Source organism: Microcaecilia unicolor, chromosome 1, assembly GCF_901765095.1.
Source record: "Microcaecilia unicolor chromosome 1, aMicUni1.1, whole genome shotgun sequence".
In the NCBI taxonomy this organism is placed as follows: domain Eukaryota; kingdom Metazoa; phylum Chordata; class Amphibia; order Gymnophiona; family Siphonopidae; genus Microcaecilia; species Microcaecilia unicolor.
Genome location: NC_044031.1, coordinates 181,380,103 through 181,407,659, shown reverse-complemented (window position 1 = coordinate 181,407,659; position 27,557 = coordinate 181,380,103). Strand labels below are relative to the sequence as shown.

The 27,557-nt window shown below is 44.7% G+C and overlaps 1 protein-coding gene across 5 annotated transcripts in view; it reads right to left on the bottom strand.

Annotated features, from left to right (window-relative positions):
• Positions 1 to 27,557, bottom strand: part of MRTFA (myocardin related transcription factor A) — a 342,546-nt gene that overhangs the window by 207,781 nt on the left and 107,208 nt on the right. The window contains exon 1 of one of the 5 annotated variants that reach the window (XM_030202884.1): positions 19,315 to 19,541. The exons of 3 other annotated variants lie outside the window; for them this stretch is intronic. In XM_030202884.1, the coding sequence (XP_030058744.1) occupies positions 19,315 to 19,360 (46 nt within the window). In that variant the 5' untranslated portion in view covers positions 19,361 to 19,541. Of the gene's footprint in view, positions 1 to 19,314; positions 19,542 to 27,557 lie in introns of those variants that run through there. One more of the 5 variants, XM_030202902.1, reaches the window with a different exon arrangement.

Sequence of the window (27,557 nt, the reverse complement as noted above, 5' to 3'; positions counted from 1 at the left end):
GTTCATTACGAGGTGGGGGAGAATGGAACAAAAACTTATTACAATTATAACAGTTAAGTGGAGAGCTAGACAGCAAACACACTGAAATTTACACGCAGGCACTCTCTGCACCTGCACTGGCAAACACTACCCAAATGCACACCAGTCTCAGGGCTGAGCTGCACCTCCTCCAACACCAGTTGCCTTACAGTCAAAGTTAAGCTTCCACAAGCTGGAAGTCCATTTGGCTTCAGTGTGAAACCCAAAACAAAGAATATAAGCTCAAATCTCCAAAATGCATTCTCCCTCCACTCCAGGCAAACGAACATGTGGGAATTTCACAACAGGTCTGTTCAGGACCTTTCTCCCTTCTTAACTCTGAGCCTCTGATTTCAGGTCACACTATAAACCCAAAGTCTGAGGTTCAAATGCAAAGAAAACCTGAGCACCAACAAATAAAATATGCTTGCAACTCATTCCACCCATTTTTTTAAAACACAAGTTTTAGAAAATAATGGAGGGGGGTGGGGGTGGGGGATAGCAATCAGACTGCTTACAGGCTCCTTGTCAGAGATCTATTAAACTAATGAATAGTGATGGAGGCTTCTTGGAGTTTGGGTAGCAAAAGGACCCAGCATCATTGGAGCCGACTCTGTGGGTGCTGTGGGTGCTTGAGCACCCCCAATATTGAGAAAATTCCTTGTATGTGTCCAGGGAGGGGTAATTTCCATTGGGCTTAGCACCCCCAATAATTTTGAAAAGTTGGCTCCTATGCCCAGCATGAAGCATTAGCAAGCTGCTGGGTGCCAGTGTCAGTGGGGATTACTTCATACTTACCTACAAATTCTTTCCAAAGACCTGCTAAAATGTATGAGCTGGAGCACTGGAAATCTGCAAAGGATTTTGGTTTTCCCTACAACTAAACATGTCACAGTTCCTTTTAGCCGCATTTGGCCCCGATGCTCAGAAGTAAATGTGGACACTAGAGGTCATTAGCGCCAGACTAGCAACCATATTTATCAGTGCACAATGCAGAGAAGCCCTTACCACGGGAAAGGAGGAGCTTGCAAAGGAAGAAAACTGCAGAGACCCACAAATTCTATGGATGGGCAGGGTATTTTGCAGGGGCAATTTAATGGTAAGTTTTCCAGCACAGCTACAGTACAGTCTGAAAATCCCCCCTTTTGTCCACATCAGTCTGTAAGACTTAAAGTTATAACTCTTTGGTAGAAACGGCGTCCCTATCAAAACAATTCATTGTATTATTGCAAAGATGAGTGAATGTTCTACTGGTACCATTAGGCGATGACTATAAATCTCAAATATCCCAAAACAAGATACCCTAAATAAGCAAATTAACTTAATTTGGAAACCAAAAAGTGTGCATCTCTCTCCAACGATCCTCATGGGCATTCTAACACCAGGTCAGCTTAGCTGTTGGAAGTGGTGGGGAAGGGGGCGGCACCAAAAACTGCATCTGAGGTCTGCAGCTGGACTATCAGCTGGGACCTATGAAAGACTCCAGAGGAAATTGGAGAGTCATGGGATAGGAGGTAGTGTCATATTGTGGATTAAAAACTGATTAAAAGATAGAAAACAGAGAGTAGGGTTAAATGGTCAGTATTCTCAATGGAGAAGGGTAGATAGTGGGGTTCCCCAGGGGTCTGTGCTGGGACTGCTGCTTTTTAACATATTTATAAATGATCGAGAGATGCGAGTAACTAGTGAGGTAATTAAATTTGCTGATGACACAAAGTTATTCAAAGTCATTAAATCGCGGGAGGATTGTGAAAAATTACAAGAGGAACTTAAGAGACTGGGAGACTGGGCGTCTAAATGGCAGGTGACGTTTAATGTGAGCAAGTGCAAAGTGATGCATGTGGAAAAGAGGAACCCGAATTATAGCTACGTCATGCAAGGTTCCACGTTAGGAGTCACGGAACAAGAAGGATCTAAGTGTCGTCGTCAATGATATGTTGAAACCGTCTGCTCAGTGTGCTGCTGTGGCTAAGAAAGCAAATAGAATGTTAGGTGTTATTAGGAAAGGAATGGAAAACAAAAATGAGGATGTTATAATGCCTTTGTATAATTCCATGGTGCGACCGCACCTCGAATATTGTGTTCAGTTCTGGTCGCCGCATCTCAAAAAACATTTAATGGAATTGGAAAAGGTGCAGAGAAGGGGCGACGAAAATGATAAAGGGGATGGGACGACTTCCCTATGAGGAAAGGCTAAAGCGGGCGGCTGAGGGGAGATATGATAGGGGTCTATAAAATAATGAGTGGAATTGAATGGGTAGATGTGAAGCGTCTGTTTACGCTTTCCAAAAATACTAGAACTAGGGGGCATGCGATGAAGCTACAACGTAGTAAATTTAAAACAAATCGGAGAAACTTTTCTTCACTCAACGTGTAATTAAACTCTGGAATTCGTTGCCAGAGAATGTGGTAAAGGCCGTTAGCTTAGCAGAGTTTTAAAAAGGTTTGGACGGCTTCCTAAAGGAAAAGTCCATAGACCATTATTAAATGGACTTGGGGAAAATCCATGTTTCTGGGATAAGCAGTATAAAATGTTTTTTTTACTTTTTTGGGATCTTGCCAGGTATTTGTGATCTGGATTGGCCACTGTTGGAAACAGGATGCTGGGCTTGATGGACCTTTGGTCTTTCCCAGTACATTGTTTAAAACATATTCCCATTTAAAAAAAAAAAAACGGTTTTCTCCCCCAAACCAACCTTTTTAGATTATACATTGATTACACCCTGTGGTTCTAGAGAGGATATCCATCCCATCGGCCAAAATACTCAAAAGGGTTGGGTACAAAACCGTAAGCAGGAAAAGGATGAGCTGGTTGGAGCCACACAGAAACTGATGGGAGCAAAAATAGAGAACTCCAATCCCTGGTTATCAGTCTTCTGACAGAAACTAAAGTAAAGGACACAGCTGAAGTGGACAGTGTGACGCTGCAAGCACAGGAAGAAAGGAGTTATGAAGTTACCACTGAACCTTTCACCCTTCCAATTATCCAACAGAAATAATTATCCTTTAGATATATATATATGGAGTGGAGGAGTGGCCTAGTGGTTAGGGTGGTGGACTTTGGTCCTGGGGAACTGAGTTTGATTCCCACTTCAGGCACAGGCAGCTCCTTGTGACTCTGGGCAAGTCACTTAACCCTCCATTGCCCCAGGTACAAATAAGTACCTGTATACAATATGTAAGCCACATTGAGCCTGCCATGAGTGGGAAAGCGCGGGGTACAAATGTAACAAAAAAAAAATATATATATATCAATATATAGTATCAAAAGCCCAACGGCCTATACAGTAGCCAGCAAATTACAACCTCATTAGAAAGGCAGGTGGTAGGCTGCCCCTGAACAAGCTAGATCGTGCATGTTGTGAGGCCTGCTGGTTGTTACAGATCACTGTGCACCTTTTAAAACAATGCCTGAGTTAAAGAAGTTGGAAGGTGGTGCAACTTCTAGAAAGCTGGAGCAACATGACGCCTCACAGGTACACCTAGATTTCTGCATTGTTTATGACTATGGGAGACTTCAGGAACAACTGATGAAAATGTAGATGTGCACATACAGTTACGTAAAAAAGTTCTCCCTCCCCCCCCTCCTGATTTCCCTTATTATTGGGGGCAAAAACGTTTTCACATTACTTTATTGCACGAAGCAAACTTCTGGAGATATAAATTTGATTCATGTTACTTAAGTGCTATTTGTCTTTTGGGGGCACAGAGGTTTTAAGGCGACGGTAATGCTGGAAATGTTCTCTCTGTGGTGAAACTGTTAGCAAAATATGACAGTACTGAAAGACAGTATCTCCTGACATTCAAGGAGCTCCCTTCTTTGATGTCATAAGATACTATTCAAGACATTTCCAATTGAGATCAATTAAACTAGGTCCTTTAGGTATGCAGTAACAAAGTTCAAAGAAGTGTGGTTAATTGACGTGAAAATCGATACATCATTTCTAAGATTTAAGAAATTTAGCTCAATCCAAGACGACATTGAGCGCATACAGTTTAGATCACAGTGTTGTGGGCAAGGGTAAGATGGGGATGCCAGTGTGAGTGTTGCATACTCTCATATGTAGTCAAGAATTACAAGGAAAGAAGTGGCCTAGTGGTTAGGGTGGTGGACTTTGGTCCTGGGGAACTGAGGAACTGAGTTCGATTCCCCACTTCAGGCACAGGCAGCTCCTTGTGACTCTGGGCAAGTCACTTAACCCTCCATTGCCCTATGTAAGCTGCATTGAGCCTGCCATGAGTGGGAAAGCGCGGGGTACAAATGTAACAAAAAAAAAAAAGCTGCATTGGGGCAGTTCTGTAACCTGGGTGTTGACCCTTACGCAGGCATAAACATTCACAATACTAGCATTTATGCGTGCATAAACGTGCCCAGGTACTAGCCTGGTGCACTATACACTTAACTTACATAGCGCATTTTTGCAAGGGGGCTCACACCTACATATGTAATGTAAGCGCTCACACTTATATCACAGCCACAGTTAGGCGCTCACACCAGCTCTATGGTTGGCCTAAGTGTGAGCATCTAAATGCTGGTATTCTATAAATGAAAAGTAGGGGCTCACTTTCCTTTATAGAAAGGTGTCTGGAGGGTGCACACTAGGAGCCTAAATGGGGAACCACCCTTACCCCCATACATACATTCTGCCGCATACAACTTAAATGATTCCGTCAAAGATGTTCCAGAAGCAACACACTCGAGATAACGGAAAACTTTTATCCACACAACAATAAGAGATGAACTATGCTGTCTTCAGTTATGTCTGCTTAAGGGAAAAAAAAATCACTTTGATCCCACCCAGTGGTCATCATGCTATGAATCATTAGTTACTCAGATTATGGTATGTAGAGGTCATGAAAGCATCAATAAATAAAGCTCTTTTAAATAAAAATACTGAGGTGCACATTACTGAAATCAAAAGAGAAATTGGTCTAACTGTGAAGTACAGAATATAGAAGGAATATATTACAGCAGGCCTTGACAAATTTTTATTAAATCTAGGAGCCCCTCCCAGATTACCAGTAGCTCTTTTAGAAACTGACTAAGATTTTTCTTTTCGTACTTTGTGCCTATGGACAAAGAAACTAATAAATTAGTTCCTTAAGGTGCCTCTGCTAATTATTGCAGAAGTCAATAGTCTCCCTTCCCAAAGCATGATGTCAGGGAATAGGTGAAGCAAAGAGGCTAGCTTGGGGTGGGGATTTGGCAGGGGCACTAGGCCACCAGGGCCTTGCTGTTGCAGGAGGTCTGGTGGTCCCATGGACCTCCACAGCCCGTGTTTCACAGGTCTGGGCATTTGCCAGCCCAGACCTGTCAAACAAGTGTGGCACAATCCTCCCACACTTTACCCTATGATCAGAGATAATAGCGAACATAAATTTGCATGTTATCTCTGATTATAGGGGCGGTAAAGCCCCACGCTGTTCCAGCGCTATTTTTAGAGCTCTGTTTGGAACAGCGCGGGGCTTTTGATCATCTGGGTATTAGACTGCATTTGAAAATGGACAGATCAACACAACGAACAGCAAAAAAAGCCGATTGCTAAAGACATTGCCAACACTAGTAGTTTTCCAGCAGTGTGAACTTCACCTTTTTTTCTTATCTCAGTTACAACAGTAGCAATTGCCGAGGGGTTGTATTCTAGACCAGGAGTTCTCAGGTCAGTTCTTGGGACACACCATAAAGGCATTGATTGCCACTGCAGAGGTAAGGTTTTTGAGCTCTCCAGCAATTTGGAAAAGTTAAGATGATATATTTGGGAAACATCTCCAGTTTAACAGATACCTAGGTATTTGAAAGCAAGGCCCATTGCAAAGGGAAACACCTATCCCACTCTCATTTCACTGACTCATCCGTTGGTAAAGCTTCAGATTTTAACAAATTTAACTGAAAGCAAGAGAAATCACCACACTCATGGAAACTTTTCAGCAAAGTGGCCAAAGAAGCACTAGGTTCAACAATATGGACAGGCAGATTGTTAGCGCAGTGATCTTAAAGTCAGTGTGCTTTAACTGAACCCCTCTGATATTTGGGTTGGAAAGAACTTCCCGGATCAAGATATCCAAGGAAAGAACAAAGAGGAGAGGTGATAAGCGGCTGCCCTGCCTGGTGCCCTGGTGAATCTGAAAAGGATCAGAACAAAGGTCATTAACACTCAACTCCGCCTGAGGTCTAGTATAAAGGGTGCATACCCCCTCTTGGAAGAAGCTCTGAATGCCAAACAACTAGAGTGGCAAATAAAATATCCCAGCAGACATTGTCAAAAGCTTTCTCTGCATCAAAACTAAGAAGCAGAGATGGAATGTTATGGTGAGCAACCACTTCAAAGAAGGTTAATGTATGACAAACATTATGGACAGAATATCTCCGAGGAGTAGCCTAGTGGTTAGTGCAGTGGACTTTGATCCTGGGGAACTGAGTTTAATTCTCACTACAGCTCCTTGTGACTCTGGGCAAGTCACTTAACCCTCCATTGCCCCTGGTACAAAATAAGTACCTGAATATATGTAAACCGCTTTGAATGTAGTTGCAAAAACCTCAGAAAGGCGGTATATCAAGTCTCATTTCCCTTTCCCTATAACAAACCCTACCCGGGATCTGCTATTAGATGGGGCAGTACCCTATTTGCCATAATTTTAGGCAAATAATTTGGCCTCATAATTAATTATTGATATCAGCCAATATGATTCTACTTTGGTGTAATCTTAACCTGTTTTTGGGAATGCCAATATCTGAGCAGTCTTCAGACTATCTAGCTCCCACTGCTGTAGAACAGCAACCCTTGCAGTCACACAAACAGGTCAAACACAGCGAGGGTGACAAATGATGCAACATTCAAGACTAGACATGAGTCATGTTTCGGCCAAAAAGGTCTTCCTCAGAAGTCTAAAAATACATATATATAAAATAATAAATAACAAAAAATATATAAAAGGATGAATCAATAAAACATAATATCTTGACACAGTATAAATTAAAAAATAGAAAATACCTTAACACCATATGGATTTACAAAGAGGTGAAACTGACACTTATAAGCAACATAAGTGTGTATAATAATATTCTACAAAAATGGTGAATAATGTTACAAATTGTTTGCACAATGTAAATTAATTTTAAAATAATAATAATAAAGTAAAATATAGCCATATGATACATACATATATGCACAGAAATGGTGGATAATGTTACCTTCTATTGGATGTATCAAATTCTTAGATGACCTCTATAAAATACACGTGATGATTTATACATGAAAAAAGAAAGCTTTTTGAAGATTGGAAGTGTATCTGTATATATTGTGTAAAAGTGATAAAAATGAAAGTAAAAATAAAAACAGAAAGTATAAAACTATATGCACAAGTAAAAAAAGGGGGGCTACAATGAATGAATGGCATCAGATGTATATGCCTTAGTCTTATAAACATAAAATATGGAAAATGTAAGGATAAAAGCCCAGATTCTGTGAAGAGGTTATTGAGGTAGATGTTCCATATCTATATGTCAATTTCACCTCTTTGTTAATCCATTGGGTGTTAAGATATTTTCTTTTCTATTTTTTAATTTATACTGTGTCAAGATAAAGTTTTATTAATTTGTCCTTTTATATATTTTTTGTTATTATTTTATATATATGCATTTTTAGACTCCTGAGGAAGGTCTTTTTGGCCGAAACATGACTCCTGTCAAGTCTCAGATGTTGTAATAAAGCTTCAATACGTTGAACATCATCTGCTGTTCCTGTCATTTTTCACCCTCTCTTTGTTTGACCAGCTCCCGCAGCTGTAAGTCATTAAATGCTGCATTCAAAGAGACTAGAATATCACTTTTCAGTCATTTATAGAATTATAAACAGAACTCATCTAGGCCCGGTGTTTATAAAGCGTACCTTGAGAGATCACCAGTCCAGGGCAACCTCATCCTCCAAGATCAGAGCATTCAGCAGAGCATGATCATGAGGCATCATAGTGGGGAGATCTCATGCAGTCAGGTAAGTTGCTCCCTCCAAACCCAATTCCGGAGGCCATTCAAAAAGATCCGCATAAAAGTCCCTAAAAAGCTTGAGAATCCCTTCATCTTCATGAAACAGTCTCTGTATTGCCTCATAAAGAAGTAACTCTATGGAGCCCATTCCATGTTTTAACTAGCCAGGCCAGAAGGCTCCCTGTTTTGTTGTAAAAATCTATAGAATTGATATTTAAAACATACGAGAGACTTCTTGGCCCATTCATGGAGAAGTTCATTAAGAGTGGACTAAGATGCTAGAAGCTTTGTCTTATTAGCCACTGTTGCAGTTGGACCAACTGCCATCTGTCAGATCTCACCTGAAATTCCAAGGCCAAAATTGCCTTATCCCTCATTTTCTTTTGATAGGAATAATAAGCAAGGAATTCTCCTCTCGTGACCATGTTAGCAGTTTCCCAACAAAGGATGGGAGTATCAACATGATTTTTATTGAATACAGTATAATCCACCCACTTCTGTTTAAGAAAGATGTGAAATTGGGGGTCTGTGTACAAATCTGGGGGGAACCTCCAGTGCATCTGTCTCCCAGGTGGAGGCGGAGCCAATTTCATTTCCATCCATACCATAGCAAGATAATCTCTGTTACCACTTTAGGCCAAAGAACATGAGATGGTAATATATAATCTATATGGGCCTGTGTGTTATGGGCCCTGGAAAGATGTGTATAATCATGGTCATGTGGGTGTGTAATATGTGCCAAACATCTATCAAGTCCAATAGATCACAAAGCATAGGGACGCCTTTCGTTTGGTTATCTTAGCTACTGCAGCGGTATTTGATTTGTCCAGTAGGGGAACAAGCATCCCATTAACGTTGTTACCCCAGAATAAAAGGTGCATCCCCAAAGTCCTGAAGAGAGTGTATAAGTCGTGTATAAAAGTTCTCATCATAAACACAAGGTGCATAGATATTACACAAAACCAGTACTTGCCTAGCAACAGTTACATTAACTAGGAAGTACCTGCCCTCGCTGTCAGGAAAAACTTGATGCACAGTAGCATCCAATCCTTTGTGGATCAGTATTGCCATTCCAGCTTTTTTCCCCACAGCTGGGGAGTGATAAGAGGCACCCACCTACCACAGAGTTAATTTTTTATGTTCTACAGAAGGCAAATGTGTTTCCTTTAAAAATGCTATGAATGCATGGTGTCTATTAAGAGATGCCAAAATCTTTTGCCTCTTTATAGGGGAGCCAATGCCACCTACATTCCAGAAAATTAACTTTAGATCATTAAGTGATCTCCATCAGATACAGGAAAGTAGCAGAGGAAGGAAATCCATAACACTAGGCGATATGTCCCAGCCACCGTATTCCCCCAAATTAGCTCAGCATCAGAAAGTGAGAAGTCATGTCCCAGTTGGAATATCCTCATCCCAACACCCCCTCCCAAAAAAACACCAAACACAAACCCCCATATTGTCCTAACCCCCAAAAAACCCTGAAAGGCTCCCCCCCCAACCTTCACTACTTGTACTCATAACCTTGAGAGCCCTCATCTAGGACTGGTCCCATAAAGACATAGCATCTCCACCCATCCCGCCTTCAAGTAGAAAGAAAGAAAAAAGAATTACAAAAACAAACTTCCACGTCATTCATACAATATCTTCACAACAACCAATCAATCCAATCATACAACAGTTCTATTGTGATAATGTGCCCCCCCCAAAACATTGCATGAAACCAAAAATATCAGAACTTCAATAACTATCAGCTCTAGATGGGACCACCCCCCCCCCCCCATGTGAAAGTTTGCCTAGGTATCAAGTAGAAATGAAGTTTATATAAAACTTTCAATATTTTGCCTCAAGATCTCTGACAAAAGATGTCAGTAGGGGCTTGCTAAGCTCCAAAAGAAGGCCTATATCAATTCCAACATTCAGGGGCCAAACCAAGTCTCTTGCAGGGCATGTCCCATAGTGTCTCCACTGCTGTAATGCAAACCCTGAACCTGGCCAAAAAAAAATAGATCCAAATCAGTTAAAAAAAAAAAAATGTCCAGATTCCCATTCAAGGTACAAAATTATATCTTAAATTGAGTAGCAAATCCGGGTAACAACGCATCTCCTGAAAAGTTCATGCTGCCGAAAGTCTCCTCCATCAATTGAGTAAGAAAAGCTTGAGCCTCTGAAATGGTAGTACAATAAGTGGTGGATTCTGTATGTACTACCTGCAGCTTTGGCTGGTACAGGAGCACAAACTGAATGTGGTTGGCATTGGAGTAAAGGCCTTACGCTGGGCCTGGACAGTAACTGAGAAATCTTGAAAACACAATATTTTAGAGTTTTCATACTGTAATTGCTGTCCTTCTTTGATAGCCTGCACAATTTACTGCTTATGTGCAAAGGTCAAGATGTGGAAGATCACTGTATATGGGCAGCCTGTGTCTGTACGTCAGGCTCCCAGCCAATGTGCTCATTCCAACCTGAAGGAGTGGAGTTGATCCTCTAAATTTAATGCTTATGGGAGCCAAGACTCCAAAAAGACCACCATGTTTTTATCCATCAGGGACTCCAGAAGGCTAATCAATCTCAACGATTTTTCAAAATTGTCCACCTTCTGTTCAAGCTCTGCAACCTTTTATTTTTTTAAGAGAAGTTGGTGCCTCTGGGTAATCTGTTGGCCTGATCTTCTAGACGGCTGGTTCGTTGAAGCTGGGTGTCCAATTCTAAATTGAGATTGCGTTCGTGAGCCTCTTTCACCCAGTCGCAGAGCTATTTGGAGTTAATCTAGAGCAACTTCGCCAGCCATAATCTTCGCAGTCCATGCGGAACCGACAGAGGGACTAGGCAGGGGAGTGATGTTCCGCCATCTGGGCCTCCAATGGGCATTACTTGTTGCATTCTTTCCGCAAAGCTTTGGACACCATCTCGAGGTTGCAGACCCCAAAAATGCACTGGAAGGATGCCCAAAAAATTCATGATGAGTGCACTGTCACCCAAAAGATGTTACCAAGAAGTAGAGGTCAAAACTTTAGCAGGATAGAAGGTGCAGAGGAGCCACGCTATTCAGCGCCTAATGCTGCCCATCGTGTCATGTGACCTCCCATCTCAAATTTTTTTTAATGTCACCTTTCCTGTCAATACCTGAGCCAATCACTGCTCAGGCACTGACAGGAAAGCTATTGGGGCAGGCTATGCTGTCCTGGACCTGGCAAAAAATTTCCTGCATTGCAAGCTTTATCTATCAGCCCCTCATTGTACATACCATGAAAACTTGACTGGTTAGGTGTGTCCAAAGGTCTGGGTTGAGAAGCACTGCTCTATTGTATGTGTCAGCCCAAAATGAAAACTTGTACCAAGATATGTGATCATTCCTCTGTAACTCTATACAAAGCTTTTTTTTCGCCTCCTCCCTCTATCTTTTACTACAGTCATGCCTGGGTCTCTCATTGCATAGTACTGGCTAGTGTAGCTACCTTGTCAATCCAAACTGGCTGGTGAATTCATCTATGCAAGAAGTGCCTTCTTCCTACTTCTGAGGTAAGGGGGGAGGGGGGGATGAGGTGACTGGGCAGGAGAGGAGAGTCACACATCAGGTGAGCTCTCCCAGTTCTACCTGCATTAAATATCTTCTCGCTCAAGTCACTCAAAGAAAACTGCATGCTTCAGTATTTCCACACCACAATAGATGTTAATTTTTAACCTGCATAAATTAATTACTGTACTGGCAAGAGAAATATTTCAAGACGGGTTGCACTCATACTTTTGCAGCCCTGAATATCACCTATTTTAGTACGCCACGCTCACCAGTGGTGCACACTTATTATGATGTCACCAGTGACATCACACATCATGCAAGAATCAAGTCCATAGACAAGAAAACCCTTTAGTCTATCTGTCACAATGTGCAGTAACATAAGATACAATCGTATGACTAAGCACACCCAAGCTGCAAAGATGCAATTGTGATTGTCAGCAGCTGAGGAACAGTATTTCTGGAACAGACAAGAGCAAGTGCACTTCTCCTTTCTCTAGCAGTCATTCAGCTGCTTCCCTTACCACCTTTCCCCCACTGCTACCACCCAAGTCCTGCACAGAGCTGCTGTGCCCTATGGCCTGTGCTCTAGCTCCCTGCACATAAGTTTGTGCAAGCATGAATACACAATGGAATGTCAAAAGAGCAGCATAAGGAAGGAACACAGAACTGCATGCAGAAACAGAGAAATCAAAATGAACAGGTGTGAACTGAGTGTATTTACTGTACCCTTAGCTACAAGTTACTAGCCTACTGCATAGTTAAGTAAAATGAAGATACAAACCTGTAGCAGGTATTCTCCAAGGACAGCAGGCTCAATATTCTTATGTGTGGGTCGTCGTACGCGACGGCCCCAGGAGACCAGAAAAAATCTTCAAAGCTTAGGAATCTTCCCGAACATTCCGTCGCGCAGGCCGACTCACCGTGCATGCGACGCGAACGTGCAGCTCTCAGTTTAATAAAAAGCATAGCAATATAAATAAAAACTCCAACGGGGAGGAGGGAGGGTTGTAAGAATATTCAGCCTGCTGTCCTCGGAGAATACCTGCTACAGGTATGTATCTTCATTTTCTCCGAGGACAAGCAGGCTCAATATTCTTACATGTGGGGTATCCCTAGCCCCCAGCCTCACTCAAAACAAAGAACATTGGTCAATTGGGCCTCGCAACGGCAAGGACATAACTTAGATTGACCTGAAAAGAAACACAGCTAAGTGAGAGTACAGCCTGGAACAGAACAAAAATGGGCCTAGGAGGGTGGAGTTGGATTCTAAACCCTGAGCAGATTCTACAGCACCGACTGCCCAAACCGACTGTCGCGTCGGGTATCCTGCTGAAGGCAGTAGTGAGATGTGAATGTGTGGACTGATGAACATGTTGCAGCCTTGCATATCTCTTCAATGGAGGCTGACTTCAAATGAGCCACTGACGCAGCCATGGCTCTAACATTATCAGCCGTGAAATGGCCCTCTAAAGTCAGCCCATCTTGTGCATAAGTGAAGGAAATGCAATCTGCTAGCCAATTTGAGATGGTGTGTTTTCAGATGGCAACTCCCCTCCTGTTGGGATTGAAAGAAACAAACATTTGAGCGGACTGTCTGAAGGGGCTTGTCCGCTCCAGGTAAAAGGCAAATGCTCTCTTACAGTCCAAGGTGTGCAACTTGTCCTCACCAGGGCAGGTATGTGGACGGGGAAAAACGTTGGCAAGACAAATGACTGGTTCATATGGAACTCCGACACCACCTTCGGCAAGAACTTAGGGTGAGTGGGGAGGACTACTCTATTATGGTGAAATTTAATATAAGGTGCATGGACTACCAGGGCTTGGAGCTCACTGACTCTACAAGCTGAAGTAACAGCCACCAAGAAAATGACCTTCCAGGTCAAGTACTTCAGATGGCAGGAATTCAGTGGCTTAAAAGGAGCTTTCATCAGCTGGGTGAGAACGACATTGAGATGCCATGACACTAGTGGAGGTTTGACAGGGGGCGTTCACAAAAGCAAACCTCTCATCAAGCGAACTACTAAAGGCTGTCCAGAGATAGGCTGACCTTCTACACGTTGATGGTAAGCACTAATTGCACTAAGATGAACTCTTATGGAGTTGGTCTTAAGACCAGACTCTTATAATTGTAGAAGGTAAGGGTCCGTGTAGGACAAGAAAAAGGATCTAGGGCCTTGTTGTCACACCAGACGGCAAACCTCCACCATTTAAAAGAATAACACTTTTTCATGGAATCTTTCCTGGAAGCAAGCAAGACTTGGGAGACACCCTCCGAAAGGCCTAAAGAGGCAACTTCTAAGTTCTTAACATCCAAGCTGTGAGAGCCAGAGACTGGAGGTTGGGATGTAGAAGTGACCCCTCGTTCTGGGTGATGAGTGTCAGAAAACAGTCCAATCTCCACAGTTCTTCGGAGGACAACTCCAGAAAAAAAGGAAACCAGATCTGACAGGGCCAGAAAGGTGCAATCAGAATCATGGGTCCGCGGTCTTGCCTGAGTTTCAGCAGAGTTTTCCCTACTAGAGGTATGGGAGGATACGCATACAGAAGGCCTGTTCCCCAATGTAGGAAAAAAGCATCTGACGCTAGTCTGTCATGAGCCTGGAGCCTGAAACAGAACTGAGGGACTTTGTGACTGGTCTGAGTGGCAAAAAGATCCACCGAGGGGGTGCCCCACGCTCGGAAGACCTTGCGGACAATGTCCATGTTTAGTGACCTCTCGTGAGGTTGCATTATCCTGCTCAGTCTGTCGGCCAGACTGTTGTTTACGCCTGTCAGATATGTGGCCTGGAGAAACATGCCATGGTGGTGAGCCCAAAGCCACATCTTGATGGCTTCCTGACACAGAGGGCGAGAACCGGTGCCCATAGCAACCTGATTGTCTGTCTGAATTTGAATGACTTGATTGGACAGCCGATCTCTGAAAGCCTTGAGAGCGTTCCAGATCGCTCGTAATTCCAGGAAGCTGATCTGAAAATCCTTCTCCTGAAAGGACCAAGCTCCCTGAGTGTGAAGCCCATCTACATGAGCTCCCCACCCCAGGAGGGATGCATCCGTCGCCAGCACTTTCTGTGGCTGAGGAATTTGAAATGGACGTCCCAAGGTCAGATTGGATCGAATGGTCCACCACTGAAGGGATCTGCAAAACTCGGTGGAGAGATGGATTACATCCTCTAGATCCCCCGTGGCCTAACACCACTGAGAAGCTAGGGTCCATTGAGCTGATCTCATATGTAGGCGTGCCATGGGAGTTACATGAACTGTGGAAGCCATGTGTCCTAAGAGTCTCAACATCTGCCGAGCTGTGATCTGTTGAGATGCTCGAGCCGTAGCCAATCGTTTTCCTGAATCATGGGAAGAAGGGTGCCCAGGGAAACCATCATGAACTTTTCTCGGACCTGGAATCTGTTCAGGGCCCTTAGGTCTAGGATGGGATGCATCCCCTCTGTTTTCTTTTTCACAAGGAAGTACCTGGAATAGAATCTCAGCCCTTCTTCCCTTGGTGAAACGGGTTCAACCGCATTGGTCTTTAGAAAGGCTGAGAGTACCTCTGCAAGTACCTGCTTGTGCTGGGAGCTGAAGGATTGAGCTCCCGGTGGGCAATTTGGAGGCTTGGATGTCAGACTGAGTGTGTATCCTAACCGGACTATTTGAAGAACCCACCTGTCGGAGGTTATAAGAGGCCACCTTTGGTGAAAAAATATCAAGATCCCCCCCGACCGGCAAGCTGTCTGGCACGGACATGTTTACTGAGGCTATGCTGCAATGGAGCCAGTCAAAAGCCCGTCCCTTGCTTTTGCTGGGGAGCCCTAGGGGCCTTAGGCGCACGGCATTGACGAGAACGCACATGCTGGGACTGAGCCTGAACCAGCTGCCGAGAGGCAGGAGTGTACCTATGCCTATTATAGGAATAGGGAGCACTCCTCCTCCCTCCAAAAAACCTCCTAGAAGAGGAGGCAGTAGCAGAACATGTCCGGCGGGAGAGAATCCATGACATCATGATGCATTTTCATCTAATCAACCATATCCTCTACTTTTTCTCCAAAAAGATTATCCTCCCGGCAAGGAACATCCGCCATTCGCTGCTGGGTCTTGTGATCCAGGTCAGAGACACGCAGCCATGAGAGTCTACGCATCACTATACCTTGGGCAGCTACTCGGGATGCTACATCAAAAGTGTCGTAAGACCCCCTGGCCAGGAATTTGCGACACGCCTTCTGCTGCCTGACTACCTGGTGAAAAGGTTCAGCGAGCTTCGAGGGAAGTGCTTCAACTAAACTGGACCGTTGCCTCACCGAGTTCCGTAAGTGAATGCTCGTGTAGAGCTGGTATGTTTGGATCTTGGTGGCGAGCATTGCGGCCTGATACGTTCTTCTCCCAAAAGAATCCAAGGTCCTAGACTCTCTGCCTGGGGGGGGGCCGAGGCATAGTCTCTAGTACTCTTGGCTCTTCTGAGAGCTGAGTCCACCACCATGGAATTGTGAGGAAGTTGGGCCTCCACCATTACAGGTTCTCCATGGACTCTGTACTGGGACTCGGACTTCTTGGGGACCACTGGATTAGAGAGAGGGCAAGACCAATTCCGCATCAGCACTTCCCTGAGTGTATTGTGCAGGGGGGCCGTTGCAACCTCTGCAGGCAGAGAAGGATAATCCAAGACCTCGAGCATCTCAGCCCTGGGCTCATCCACAACCTCCATAGGGAATGGAATGTCCTTAGACATTTCCCGTACAAAGGATGAGAAAGTAAGACTCTCAGGTGGAGACATCCTTACTTCAATCGGTGGAGTAGGATCAGAGGGAAGCCCACAGGACTCTTCCTCTGAAAAGTACCTGGAGTCTTCCTCTTCTCCCCATGAGCGCTTCTCTTCGGTTTTGGACAGAAGCTCCCTAAGAGCAGCCCGAACCCAAGCCTGCCTCGACGTCGATCGACAACCTCGTGGGGGATGTCAAGAAGTAGACCCCTGCCTGGACTCCGGTGAAACTTCCTCCACCGAAGTCGAGGGGGAGTCGACCCAGGTGGCAACCGGCTCCGGTACCGCAGACGGCACCGAAGACGAGGACTTCCTCGCAGGTGATGGCCCAGATGCCACCTCTGCAGTCGGTACGGAAGGTGCAAGCACTCCCAACACCGAGGCAGACTGATGAAGCAACCCTTCCAGAAGCTCTGGAAGAAGGGCCAGGATGCGCTCGTCGAGAGCTTCCATCGGAAAAGGCTGTGGGGCCGGTGCAGGAGTTGGTGCCAGAACCTGAGGGGACTCGAGAGCCGGTACTAGGCTGCCAGATGACCGATGCATCGGCATCTCCTGAATGGAGGGTGAGCGATCCTCCCGGCGCCGCTTTTCGGGCACCGACTCCCTCGGCTCCCCGGAGCTCTACCATGCCTGGAAGGAGACTGATGACGATGCTTCTTCGCCTTTGCTTGACACCCGTCATCAAGACTCCTCGGTACCAATGAGGAGGATGTGGAATCCTCACGCCTCCTCAGGGCCGGGTCCGACAAAGGTCAGTCCCGGGGGGCCTCCACAGCAGTAGGCCTCGAGACGGGTGGAGACCCACTCGATGCCTAGCTGCTCCCAGCTCGAAGCGGTCTTTCAGCAGCCATTACCTGGACTCTCGGTGTCGCGGCTTCCTTCAACGTCGACGCCGCCGACCTTGGTACCAATGTCAATGCTGACGTCGAAGGACCGGACCAATCAGAAAAAAGTCTCTCGCGCTGAGCCTCTCGAGCCACCTGGGTCCTTTTCTTCATTAACTTACACAGCTTACAGGCAGCTGGAAGATGATCGGGCCCAAGACACTGGAGGCACCACACGTGGGGGTCGGTACCCGAGATGGTCCAGTTGCAGCGAGTACAGCATTTGAAGCCGCTGGGAGTCTTCGATGACATGGGCAGGGAAATAGCGTCTGTGAAATCAAAAGGCTCGATTGTGCCAATTAAAAAGGCACAAAAAAGGGAAAAGACGCGGCTGAGAAGCCTAAAGGCGGCCGCAACGAAAAAAGAAAGGAAACTTGAAAAAATGAGGAAAAAACTAAAAAATAAGGAAAATAACTCTTTTTTTTATTATTTGAGAAGGAAATAAAAAGAAAAAAGGGCACGATAAACGCAAAAAAAGCGGTTCTCCTGAGGCAAACACAAGGGAGTAGCGGCAAGCACAACTCTCTCAAAGCGCGGATAAAAAAGAACTGAGATCTGCACGTTCGTGTCGCATGAGCGGTGAGTCAGTCCGCGCGACAGAATGTTCGGGAAGATTCCTAAGCTTTGAAGATTTTGTCCGGTCTCCTGAGGCCGTCGTGGACGACGACCCACATGTAAGAATATTGAGCCTGCTTGTCCTTGGAGAACGACTGTTCAGCAGAGCAGAGAAATATTAGGGGAGGAGGCAGACTGGCATGGAGTACTTCCCAGCACTTGACGGTAATCCCAGTGAAGAGCTGAGAGGGCCAGCCAGTAACAGGTCCAGGAGGGACTGTACCTACCTATACCTGCCACTGCACATGCCTGGGTACCACTGCGACTGGATCAGTGCAGCAGCAGCAGCCACCACAGCCAGATTTATGATAAGATAAGCAAAGTGGCCACCTAGGGAACTGCACAAGAGGCACCACAAGGAGCCCTAAGCCACCATGGTGGCTTCATAAAAAGTGAAAAAGAAGGTTGTAATGCGGCTCCTTATTTCTGGAAGCAGAGACCTGCAGGCTGTGCCGCCATTCCTAGAAGGCGCAGGAATGGAGGAGGGCCACCACTTGCATCAAACTGCCATGTGAAGAAATCAAGTTCTCTGAAGCTGTCTTGCCTGTAACCTTTCTACTGCTGCCACAACAGCCACAGCCTTCAGCGCAGGAAGGACTCCCCCTCCCCCACAGTACATGTTGGAGTAAGAGGGGAGAACTTTCTTGCTAGCTCAAAAAAAAAAAGCAGAAGATCCTGCAAGCTTTGTATGCATTATGAAGAATAGCACAGCACTTTGGTTCATCTATGCAGTCAGTACAGTAGCTCGAGGACAAAGCACTGAACTTAGGACAGTGCACAAAATGGACACTGGCTTGATTTTTTTAAGGTCAGTCTGTGTTTATGTCAAGAGCTCATTTTGCAGGGTCTGCCTGTGCATCATAAAATGAAGGCCACCAACAGGAATCTTTCAGACACTGGAAGCTACAGCACATTACCAGCCACCTCAATCCTTGCTCACTGGTTGGACCAAGTTGGCACAGACTAAAGGGCAGAAGAAACATCTCATTGCACCAAGTACAGGACATGGTAGACAATGCTGTTTCTCAAAGTTAGGCAGGAACTGTGAACTCTGTCCTCTAAGCAGACATGTGTTTGACGGTTTTCTTTAAAAAGCAGTTTCATGTCTAAAGATTAAAAAACACAAACACCCTGTCTGCACAGTGCCTGTCCACTCTAATTAGGTTTAACTTTAATGAGAAAACAATGGAAAGAAAGCCAAAAGGAGGAAGAGGGGGAAATGCCTGGACAGCAGCGGAAGAGTAGAGTACTATAGAGACTGGGTCCCTTCCCTTCCCTTAGCAATGGAGGAGAGGTGTCCTAGACATTGGTTTCATGAAAGCCTCACTCCAGAGATAGTGACAACCCTTAGTAGAAAAAAGCCAACCCTCTGAAATGGACAAAAACCTTTGCTGGATGCTAGTTATTGGAATAACAGAGCAAATATTTACACAAGGCCAAATGAATGAAATTCATGTGGCTTTGCAGCTCCTGTCTCTTATTGCTGCCCAACCCTATACCCCTACTGCGCTTCATACACACAGGAGGGGGAGAAAAACTTTACCTGTCTGGATCGCCAACACTGCCGTCTCTGGCTCCAGCAGAGTCATAACCGGTCCTTTGACAGCCACTACCCGTTCAGAAAAATAATAAACTCACACCATAAACAATACAAAAGGATTTACCCCTGGCTTTCCACATCTAAATCCAAAAATTACAAGCTGTCTGTATCCATCCGGCAAGTATAAAGTCCCAGAAAGCCGGCTGCAGGGAGACTCCCCAGTGCAGCTCTGTCTTCAGTCCCTGTGTGGGCAAGTTAGGACCTACCCAGCCTCAAGTTACTGACTGCCCTACAGGAAAAAGCAAATACTATAGCTATGACTGTTAAACTGTGATTTCTAGCCAAAAGCAGGGAGAGCCCGCCCTTCAGCAAAGCAGACACAAGATTCTTCCCACAAATCCCTCCTCCCCCCTTCCAATTTCCTAAGGTGGGGGGTGGTGTGGGGTTTTCAAAGGAGCTTCCATTCCCACTAGGGAACTAGCACTGCAGCTTCCCAGCAAAAGGCCAGAGGAGAGGAGGGGCACAACATCACCAGGAACAGAGAGCTCGGCCAAAATACGTCACTGGACAGATTACATCTGCTTACATTTCTACAACATATACAGCAAGTTCAAGCAGCAAAGACAGGGGGCCAAAAGTGAGACCAGAGGGCCTGATGGCTGGCTCATGCCACAGCGACGATGCAGTGTGGAAGACAGTCAGACTTGGTCATGGCCCACAGGTATTATGGGAGATCTGCGATAAGGTGTACGTTGTAGTAAAAAAGTGTTGGTAATCTGCATGCGTTTCTTAAAGAAAAAAAAACCCATTTAAAATAAATTATTGGCTCAACTGTTTCCCTACAAGCAGATGATCAAAACCCTGCGCTGTTCTAAACAGCGCTCCAAAAATAGCGCTGGAACAGTGCGGGGTGTTATTAGACCTATGATCAGAGATAACTGAATGCAAATTTAAGCATGCAATTATCTCTGATCATGGGGTATAAGTACGGGAGAATTGTGCCTGAGCATGTGCTCAGCACAATCCTCCCGCACTTATTTGACAGGTCTGGGCTGTCAAAAGCCCAAACCTGTCAAACACAGGGGCTGGAGGTCCATGGGACCACCAGGCCCCAACTACCCCTGCCCCAAGCAACAGGGGTCGGAGGTCCGGTGGGCCTCCAGTCCCCCCAATGATCCCCCCCCCAGGTTCAGGGAGGGCTGGAGATCCGCTGGGTCTCCAGCCCCCTAACTCCCCTCAACATTTACAGAACAGTCCCTGGTGGCCCAGTGGGTGACCAACGCCCCCCCCCCCAGTGTATCCTGGGATGCGCTGGGCGGGGCTACACACCTATATGGTGTGTAGCCCCGCCCAGCACATCCCAGGATACACTGGACAGGGCTGGGCGTCGCCATTTTGCGGCGTCGAAGGAAGAGGAGGGAAGCAGGCTACCTCCCTCCTCCAACCCACGGTAGGGGGGTGGGTAGGTAGGGGGGGGGAGCGGATTGATCACTGGACCACCAGGGACCCTTTGCTGGGGGGGAAGTTAGGGGGGCTGGAGACCCACTGGATCTCCAGCCCTCCCTGAACCTGGGGGGGGGGGGGATTGTCGGGGGGGGGGGGGGGGGGACCTACAGCCCCCCCTGTCGCTTGGAAGGGGGGGGGGGTTGGTCGCCCACTGGGCCACCAGGGACTGTTTTGGAAATATTGAGGGGAGTTGGGGGGGCTGGAGACCAACCAGATCTTCAGCCCTCCCTGAACCTGGGGGGGGGGGGGGGGGTGGGATCGTAGGTCTGCCGGACCTCCAGCCCCCCTGTCACTGGGGGGGGGGGGTCTTCAGGTTTGCTTTGTTGGGGGGGATTGGGGGCCTGCTAGCATGCTGGACAGGGTTCATCATTCCTCCCCGATGATCTGCAAACCCTAACACCAGCTCGGAGCTGGCATAGGGTTTGCCGCAGCCAGCAACCCAATCTTTGGCGCGCTGATCATTGGAGATGAATATGTTTAACCCTGTTTTGCATGCTACTTATGTTCAGAGCCCTCGAGCGCGTTGTTTCACACGCTTGGGAACTCTGATCATTGGGCAGTAGCAAACGCCGGTGCTAGGATGGCACTAACAGCCTCTAGCGCCGGAGTTTGCTTTTGATCATCCCCATACTATTGCTTTAGTATCTGAGGAGCTGCAGATTCAGGACCTCTTAAAGTACTTAAGCAGCAAATAATTTCAGAAGTGAGCATCTGGGGTGATTTAAAGTGGTAGCAGCCTCTGTCACTCAATCTGAATTGTGTGTTGCACCCTTCATTCTGAAGCAAAAACATACAGTTGCTCTTCAGGAGTGGAGCCTAAAACGTGGTGTGGGGGAGGGGGTAGATTTTGCAGCTTGGTATCTGTCATTTATCCAAGACTTCCACACCCAGTAAAACTCCTAATCCATTGACACAGTAAATGGTATTATTGCACCAATTCACCCATGTCACCCATTAAGGATGAAAGGCGGGAATTATGTTTTCCTCACTGAAACATCTGGAGAAAAAGCCTGGGTAGGCAATGGAAAAAGGACATGCTTTACCAAGGCCCAAAGATCCAAGAGAATGGGGTGGCCAAGGCTGCCACCCTCTTATGGGGAAAAATATTAAAGCAAAATTGAAGGATATTTATGAATATTACCTACAAGCAGTATTGTTGTGCGGAACAGCCAGTTGCTGGTTAGCCAAAGGCCCTTTTGTAGAACAAAGTATATGTATTGGTGCAGTTCATTTTGGGACTTGTTTCAGAGACATGAGGATTTTTGTTTCTCTATACAACAAGCTCCATTGCTGGTAGGACCTGAAGGCCCAAAATGAGTACCAAGTTAAACACACATGCACACACACAACGTTAGGTATAAATAAAGATCAGGCAGCCAGAAACAAGCTGGCATGAGAAAAAGTAAATAAAGGTCACCAATCAATTCTTCAGTTTTTCAAAACAGATAAGGCCTTACTGCAGTCTGGCTCAGGCATTACATTAACTAAGAAGGTAGATGAACAAAAGCAAGTTTTAAATTAGGTTAAAACGGACACTGTGCCTGTGGAAACTGATGAAAAGAAGCTGCCAGATGCATCATAAGACTTCAGTACTTTCGAAAGATAAGTCATGCAATATCACCATTAGTTGAGAAGGCAGCCTACGAAAAACAAGAAATGAATAACACTGCACTGTCCAATTTATGCTTTTTCTAAGACCCAGGCTTGTGGTCTAGACTGCTAACAGATTCTATCAAAAAAGTTTTATCTGCTGATGTAACTTTTGATAAAATATATAAGTTAACAGTCAATTTAAAAAGGTGCTTGTATTCCTAAATTTCTTCTCAAAACACAAGATTTCTAATGGAGAACAAATACTAAGACTTATTTTGCAGTACTACCAATCAAGTACTGCATTGTTTTCCATGTCTTATTTTCTGTAAAGAGACAGAAATAATGTGGGGAATAAATGAAGGATATTCACCAATTGTAACACAACAGCATAAGTTGTATAATAAATCTCATCAAAAGTCAACTGCACAGAAAGTAACACATGTAATTCCTTCTAGTGGAAGTAGCAACTGTCACTGAGAAGTAGGACAAGTAGAAAACAGTAAGGGTCAGAAACAAGCATTAACTGAAGCGAAGAGATGAAAGATTAAGCCAGGACAATATTCTCAGACCAAAATGAAAAGGTGAAGCTTGTTCTTACCTGTTAACTTCCTTTTCTTGAATCCCACTAGACCAGTCCAGATATATGGGCTATATCCTCTTACCAGATAGAGGCACAGAACTTGAAGATTCCGAAAACATCCATACATGGAGACGTGCAGCCACAAATCTTCCAGTATGCTATTGCCAAAAGCAGCTCAAAACAAAGAAAAAAGAATTAGGAAGAAAAAAAAAACAATAAAAAAAATTAAGACACTTCCATAAGGAAAGGCCTTTGAGCAAATCTCTTGCAAATCAGGCTAATTACAGACAAGTGGCAGACCAAAAACCCTTACACAATTGCCACACTTCCCCCATTTTCTGAGGTGGGTCTTGGACTGGTCTAGTAGGACTCAAGGACAAGAAATTAACAGGCAAGGACAAATTTCACCTTCCTTATCATCCTGACAGACCAGTCCAAACCCATGGAATGTACCACAAAGTTCTTACCCTACAGAATTAGAGGAAGAGACAGACCTCTCCAAAACTGCCCTGCCAAAAGACATTGTCCTCTCTAGTCAAGACATCACGTTTGTAATGTTTGACAAAGAATGAAGGGACGACCACACTTACTGCCCTGCAAACATCCTTTTTAGCTAAAAGGGCATAGCTGAGATCAAGTGGAATAGGCTCTAAAGCCATGAAGAATTGATCTTCCCTCATGAATGTAGGTTGACTTCATGGCAGACTTAATCCAATAGCAAGGGAAGACTGAAGCAGGATGCCCCTTATGAGGACCCTACAAAAAGGACAAACAGATGATCTGACAAAGGAAAAGAATTAGTGACTTCCAAATAATGAAGGAGAACTCTAACGATGTCCAGCTTAAGAAGAACCTAAGACAAGCCATACATCAAATTAAAACTTGAAACCACCTTCTTTCAGAAGGAAAGAACAGACCGCAGGGAAACAATTGGAAGAGACAGCTAAATAAGAATCTCTGCAAGACAGGGCATGAGGCTCCAAAATCTTTCTAGTGGAACAGATGACAAGAAAAAAATACCTTGAGAGTAAGGCCAAACACAGGGGCTCAAAAGGGGTGCTGGCTAGAGTCACCAACACCAGGTTGAGGCTCCACTGAAGTACCATCCATTGGCTAGCAAGAACAGCAACAGATAATAAAAGTGACAAACTAAATAGTTTTAAGAGACTTTACTGCATCAAAGGAGATACTGTGCCTGATATGACCACATTTCACCTGAATAAGACTGCATCAGGGGCAAGGACTAGAAGGAATAGAAAGGTGTCACTTCCTTCTAGAATTAACACAAAATGGCACCATTTTTAGCAATTTTTAACTATTTATAGCGATTCTACATGGGCACTGAATGATTTCATTTTTGATCATCGTTTTATTTGTTTTTTTCTATGGCAGACATTTTGAATTCCATTGAAGTTTCTGTAAGTTTTTATCTCAACTATGTTGAGGGTAATGAACTGTTTTGGGGGTGTTTTTTTGGTGGGGGGGGGGGGGGTCAACAATGTTAAAATCATAATGCTGTCATACTTTAAGATAACATTACTTTTTACTAAAAGAGTGATCTTTGACCTTATAAAGTATAAATAAGCTTTGGATTACAAACAGGTTGATTCTTGCAGAGACTCCTGAGAATAACCTCATGGCAAATTACCATTTTATTTAAGACCAAACAAATCTTCCTCACTTCAAGAAGATTGATGGACTACTCAGCCTCAGCGGGCAACCTGCAGTCCTGAGCCACCCTGACCAGACGAGCCCCCAAGCCTCTAAGGCTGGCATCTGTGGTGGCGGGAAACCAACCACCTCTAGATGACTCAGCAGCAACACTGACAGGGGGAGGCAAAAATTGAACTGATGGGCCTGAGAAGACCAACAAGAAAGCAGAGCACTCTGTAGGGGTGCATGTGGGCCCTGGCCCATAGCACTAGATACAGAGACATTGCCATGGACCCTAGCAACTGCAAACAATTCCAAGCCCTGGGTACTGAAAGCACACTTAAGGTCTGAAACCGAGAGCAAAGCTTCATCACTCGATGACAGAGGCCACCTCCTGCCACTAAAAAGTAAAGGAGCCTGTGGTGTGAACAGGTGATAGGAGGTTTGGATGGGGGCAGAGAAAAGGGGGCCACACAGGGGAAAAGTGAAAAGAAGAGTGCCTAGTGCACACCCTTGCCACATATATCCTTGTATCCTCCCGGGACTTTGATCCTGGGGAACAGAGTCCTATTCCAACTGCAGCTCCTTGTGACTCTGGGCAAGTCACTTAACCCTCCATTGCCCCTGGTACAAAATAAGTACCTGAATATATGTAAACCGCTTTGAATGTAGTTGCAAAAAAAACCTCAGAAAGGCGGTATATCAAATCCCATTTCCCCTTTCCCTATAGACACATACATCACCACCTACACATTTCCCCATACTACCAAGAAACATTTCACCATGCCTTTCTCCACAGATATACCTGAACATGCCAATGAAAGAGAAAATGTGCCAATGTGTCACTAAAAGTGTGCACTTCAATTTCTTTACTTTTGGGATGTCATCTGCAGAATGACATACAGTACCATCCCTTCTTCCAACATTACAAGATTGTTTATGACAACAAACTAAAGCATATGAAACATAGAAAATGATGGCATACAAACTTACTGTACACCGTCTTGAGTGAACTCCTTCAAAAAGGCGGTAAATAAATCCTAATAAATAAAAGTGGCCTATCCAGTCTACCCATCCATACATAAGTATTGCCATACTGGGAAAGACCAAAGGTCCATCAAGCCCAGCATCCTGTTTCCAACAGTGGCCAATCCAGGTCACAAATACCTGGCAAGATCCCAAAAGAGTACAAAACATTTTATACTGCTTATCTCAGAAATAGTGGATTTTCCCCAAGTCCATTTAATAATGGTCTATGGACTTTTCCTTTAGGAAGCCATCCAAACCTTTTTAAAACTCCGCTAAGCTAACCGCCTTTACCACATTCTCTGGCAACGAATTCCAAAGTTTAATTACATGTTGAGTGAAGAAATATTTTCTCTGATTCGTTTCAAATTTACTACATTGTAGCTTCATCGCATGCCCTCTAGTCCTAGTATTTTTGGAAAGCGTAAACAGATGCTTCACATCTACCCATTCAATTCCACTCATTATTTTATAGACCTCTATCATATCTCCCCTCAGCTGCCTTTTCTCCAAGCTGAAGAGCCCTAGCTGCTTTAGCCTTTCCTCATAGGGAAGTCGTCCCATCCCCTTTATCATTTTCATCACCCTTCTTTGCACCTTTTGTAATTCCACTATATCTTTTTTCAGATGCGGCAACCAGAATTGAACACAATATTCGAGGTGCGGTCGCACCATGGAGTGATACAAAGGCATTATAACATCCTCATTTTTGTTTTCCATTCCTTTCCTAATAACACCTAACATTCTATTTGTTTTCTTAGCTGCAGCAGCACACTGAGCAGAAGGTTTCAACGTATCATCAACAACGACACCTAGATCCCTTTCTTGGTCCATGACTCCTAACGTGGAACCTTGCATAACGTAGCTATAATTCGGGTTCCTCTTTCCCACATGCATCACTTTGCAGTTGCTCATATTAAACATCATCTGCCATTTGGATGCCCAGTCTCCCAGGCTTGTAAGGTCCTCTTGTAATTTTTCACAATCCTCCCGCGATTTAACGATTTTGAATGTATCATCAGCAAATTTAATTACCTCACTAGTTACTCCCATCTCCAGGTCATTTATAAATATGTTAAAAAGCAGCGGTCCCAGCACAGACCCCTGGGGAACCCCACTAACTACCCTTCACCATTGAGCATACTGACCATTTAACCCTACTCTGTTTTCTATCTTTTAACCAGTTTTTAATTCACAATAGAACAGTACCTCCTATCCCATAACTCTCCAATTTCCTCTGGAGTCTTTCATGAGGTAATTTGTAAAAAGCCTTCTGAAAATCCAGATAAACAATATCAACCGGCTCACCCACGTGTTTGTTCACACCTTCAAAGAAATGTAGTAGATTGGTGAGGCAAGATTTCCCTTCACTAAATCTATGTTGGCTTTGTCTCATTAATCCATGCTTTTGAATATGCTCTGTAATTTTGTTCTTAATAATAGTCTCTACCATTTTGCCCGGCACCAACATCAGACTCACCGGTCTATAATTTCCCGGATTTCTTCAGGAACCTTTTAAAAAAAATAATTGGTGTTACATTGGCCACCCTCGATTTTAAGGATAAATTACATATTACTAACAATAGCTCCACAAGCTCATTTTTCAGTTCTATCAATACTCTGGGATGAATACCATCCGGTCCAGGAGATTTGCTACTCTTCAGTTTGTAGAACTGCCCCATTACATCCTCCAGGTTTACAGAGAATTCATTAAATTTATCCCCTTCTTCGCCCTTAGAGATTAAGTGCTTGTCTCATGCTTTCTTTAATTCAGATCAGTTTTGGTCTCCTCTACCTCCACCGGGAGGCCATTCCACACATCCACCAACCTTTTTGCAAAACATTTCCTTTAGAATGCTCCTGAGTTTCTCCCCTTTCACATTCACCC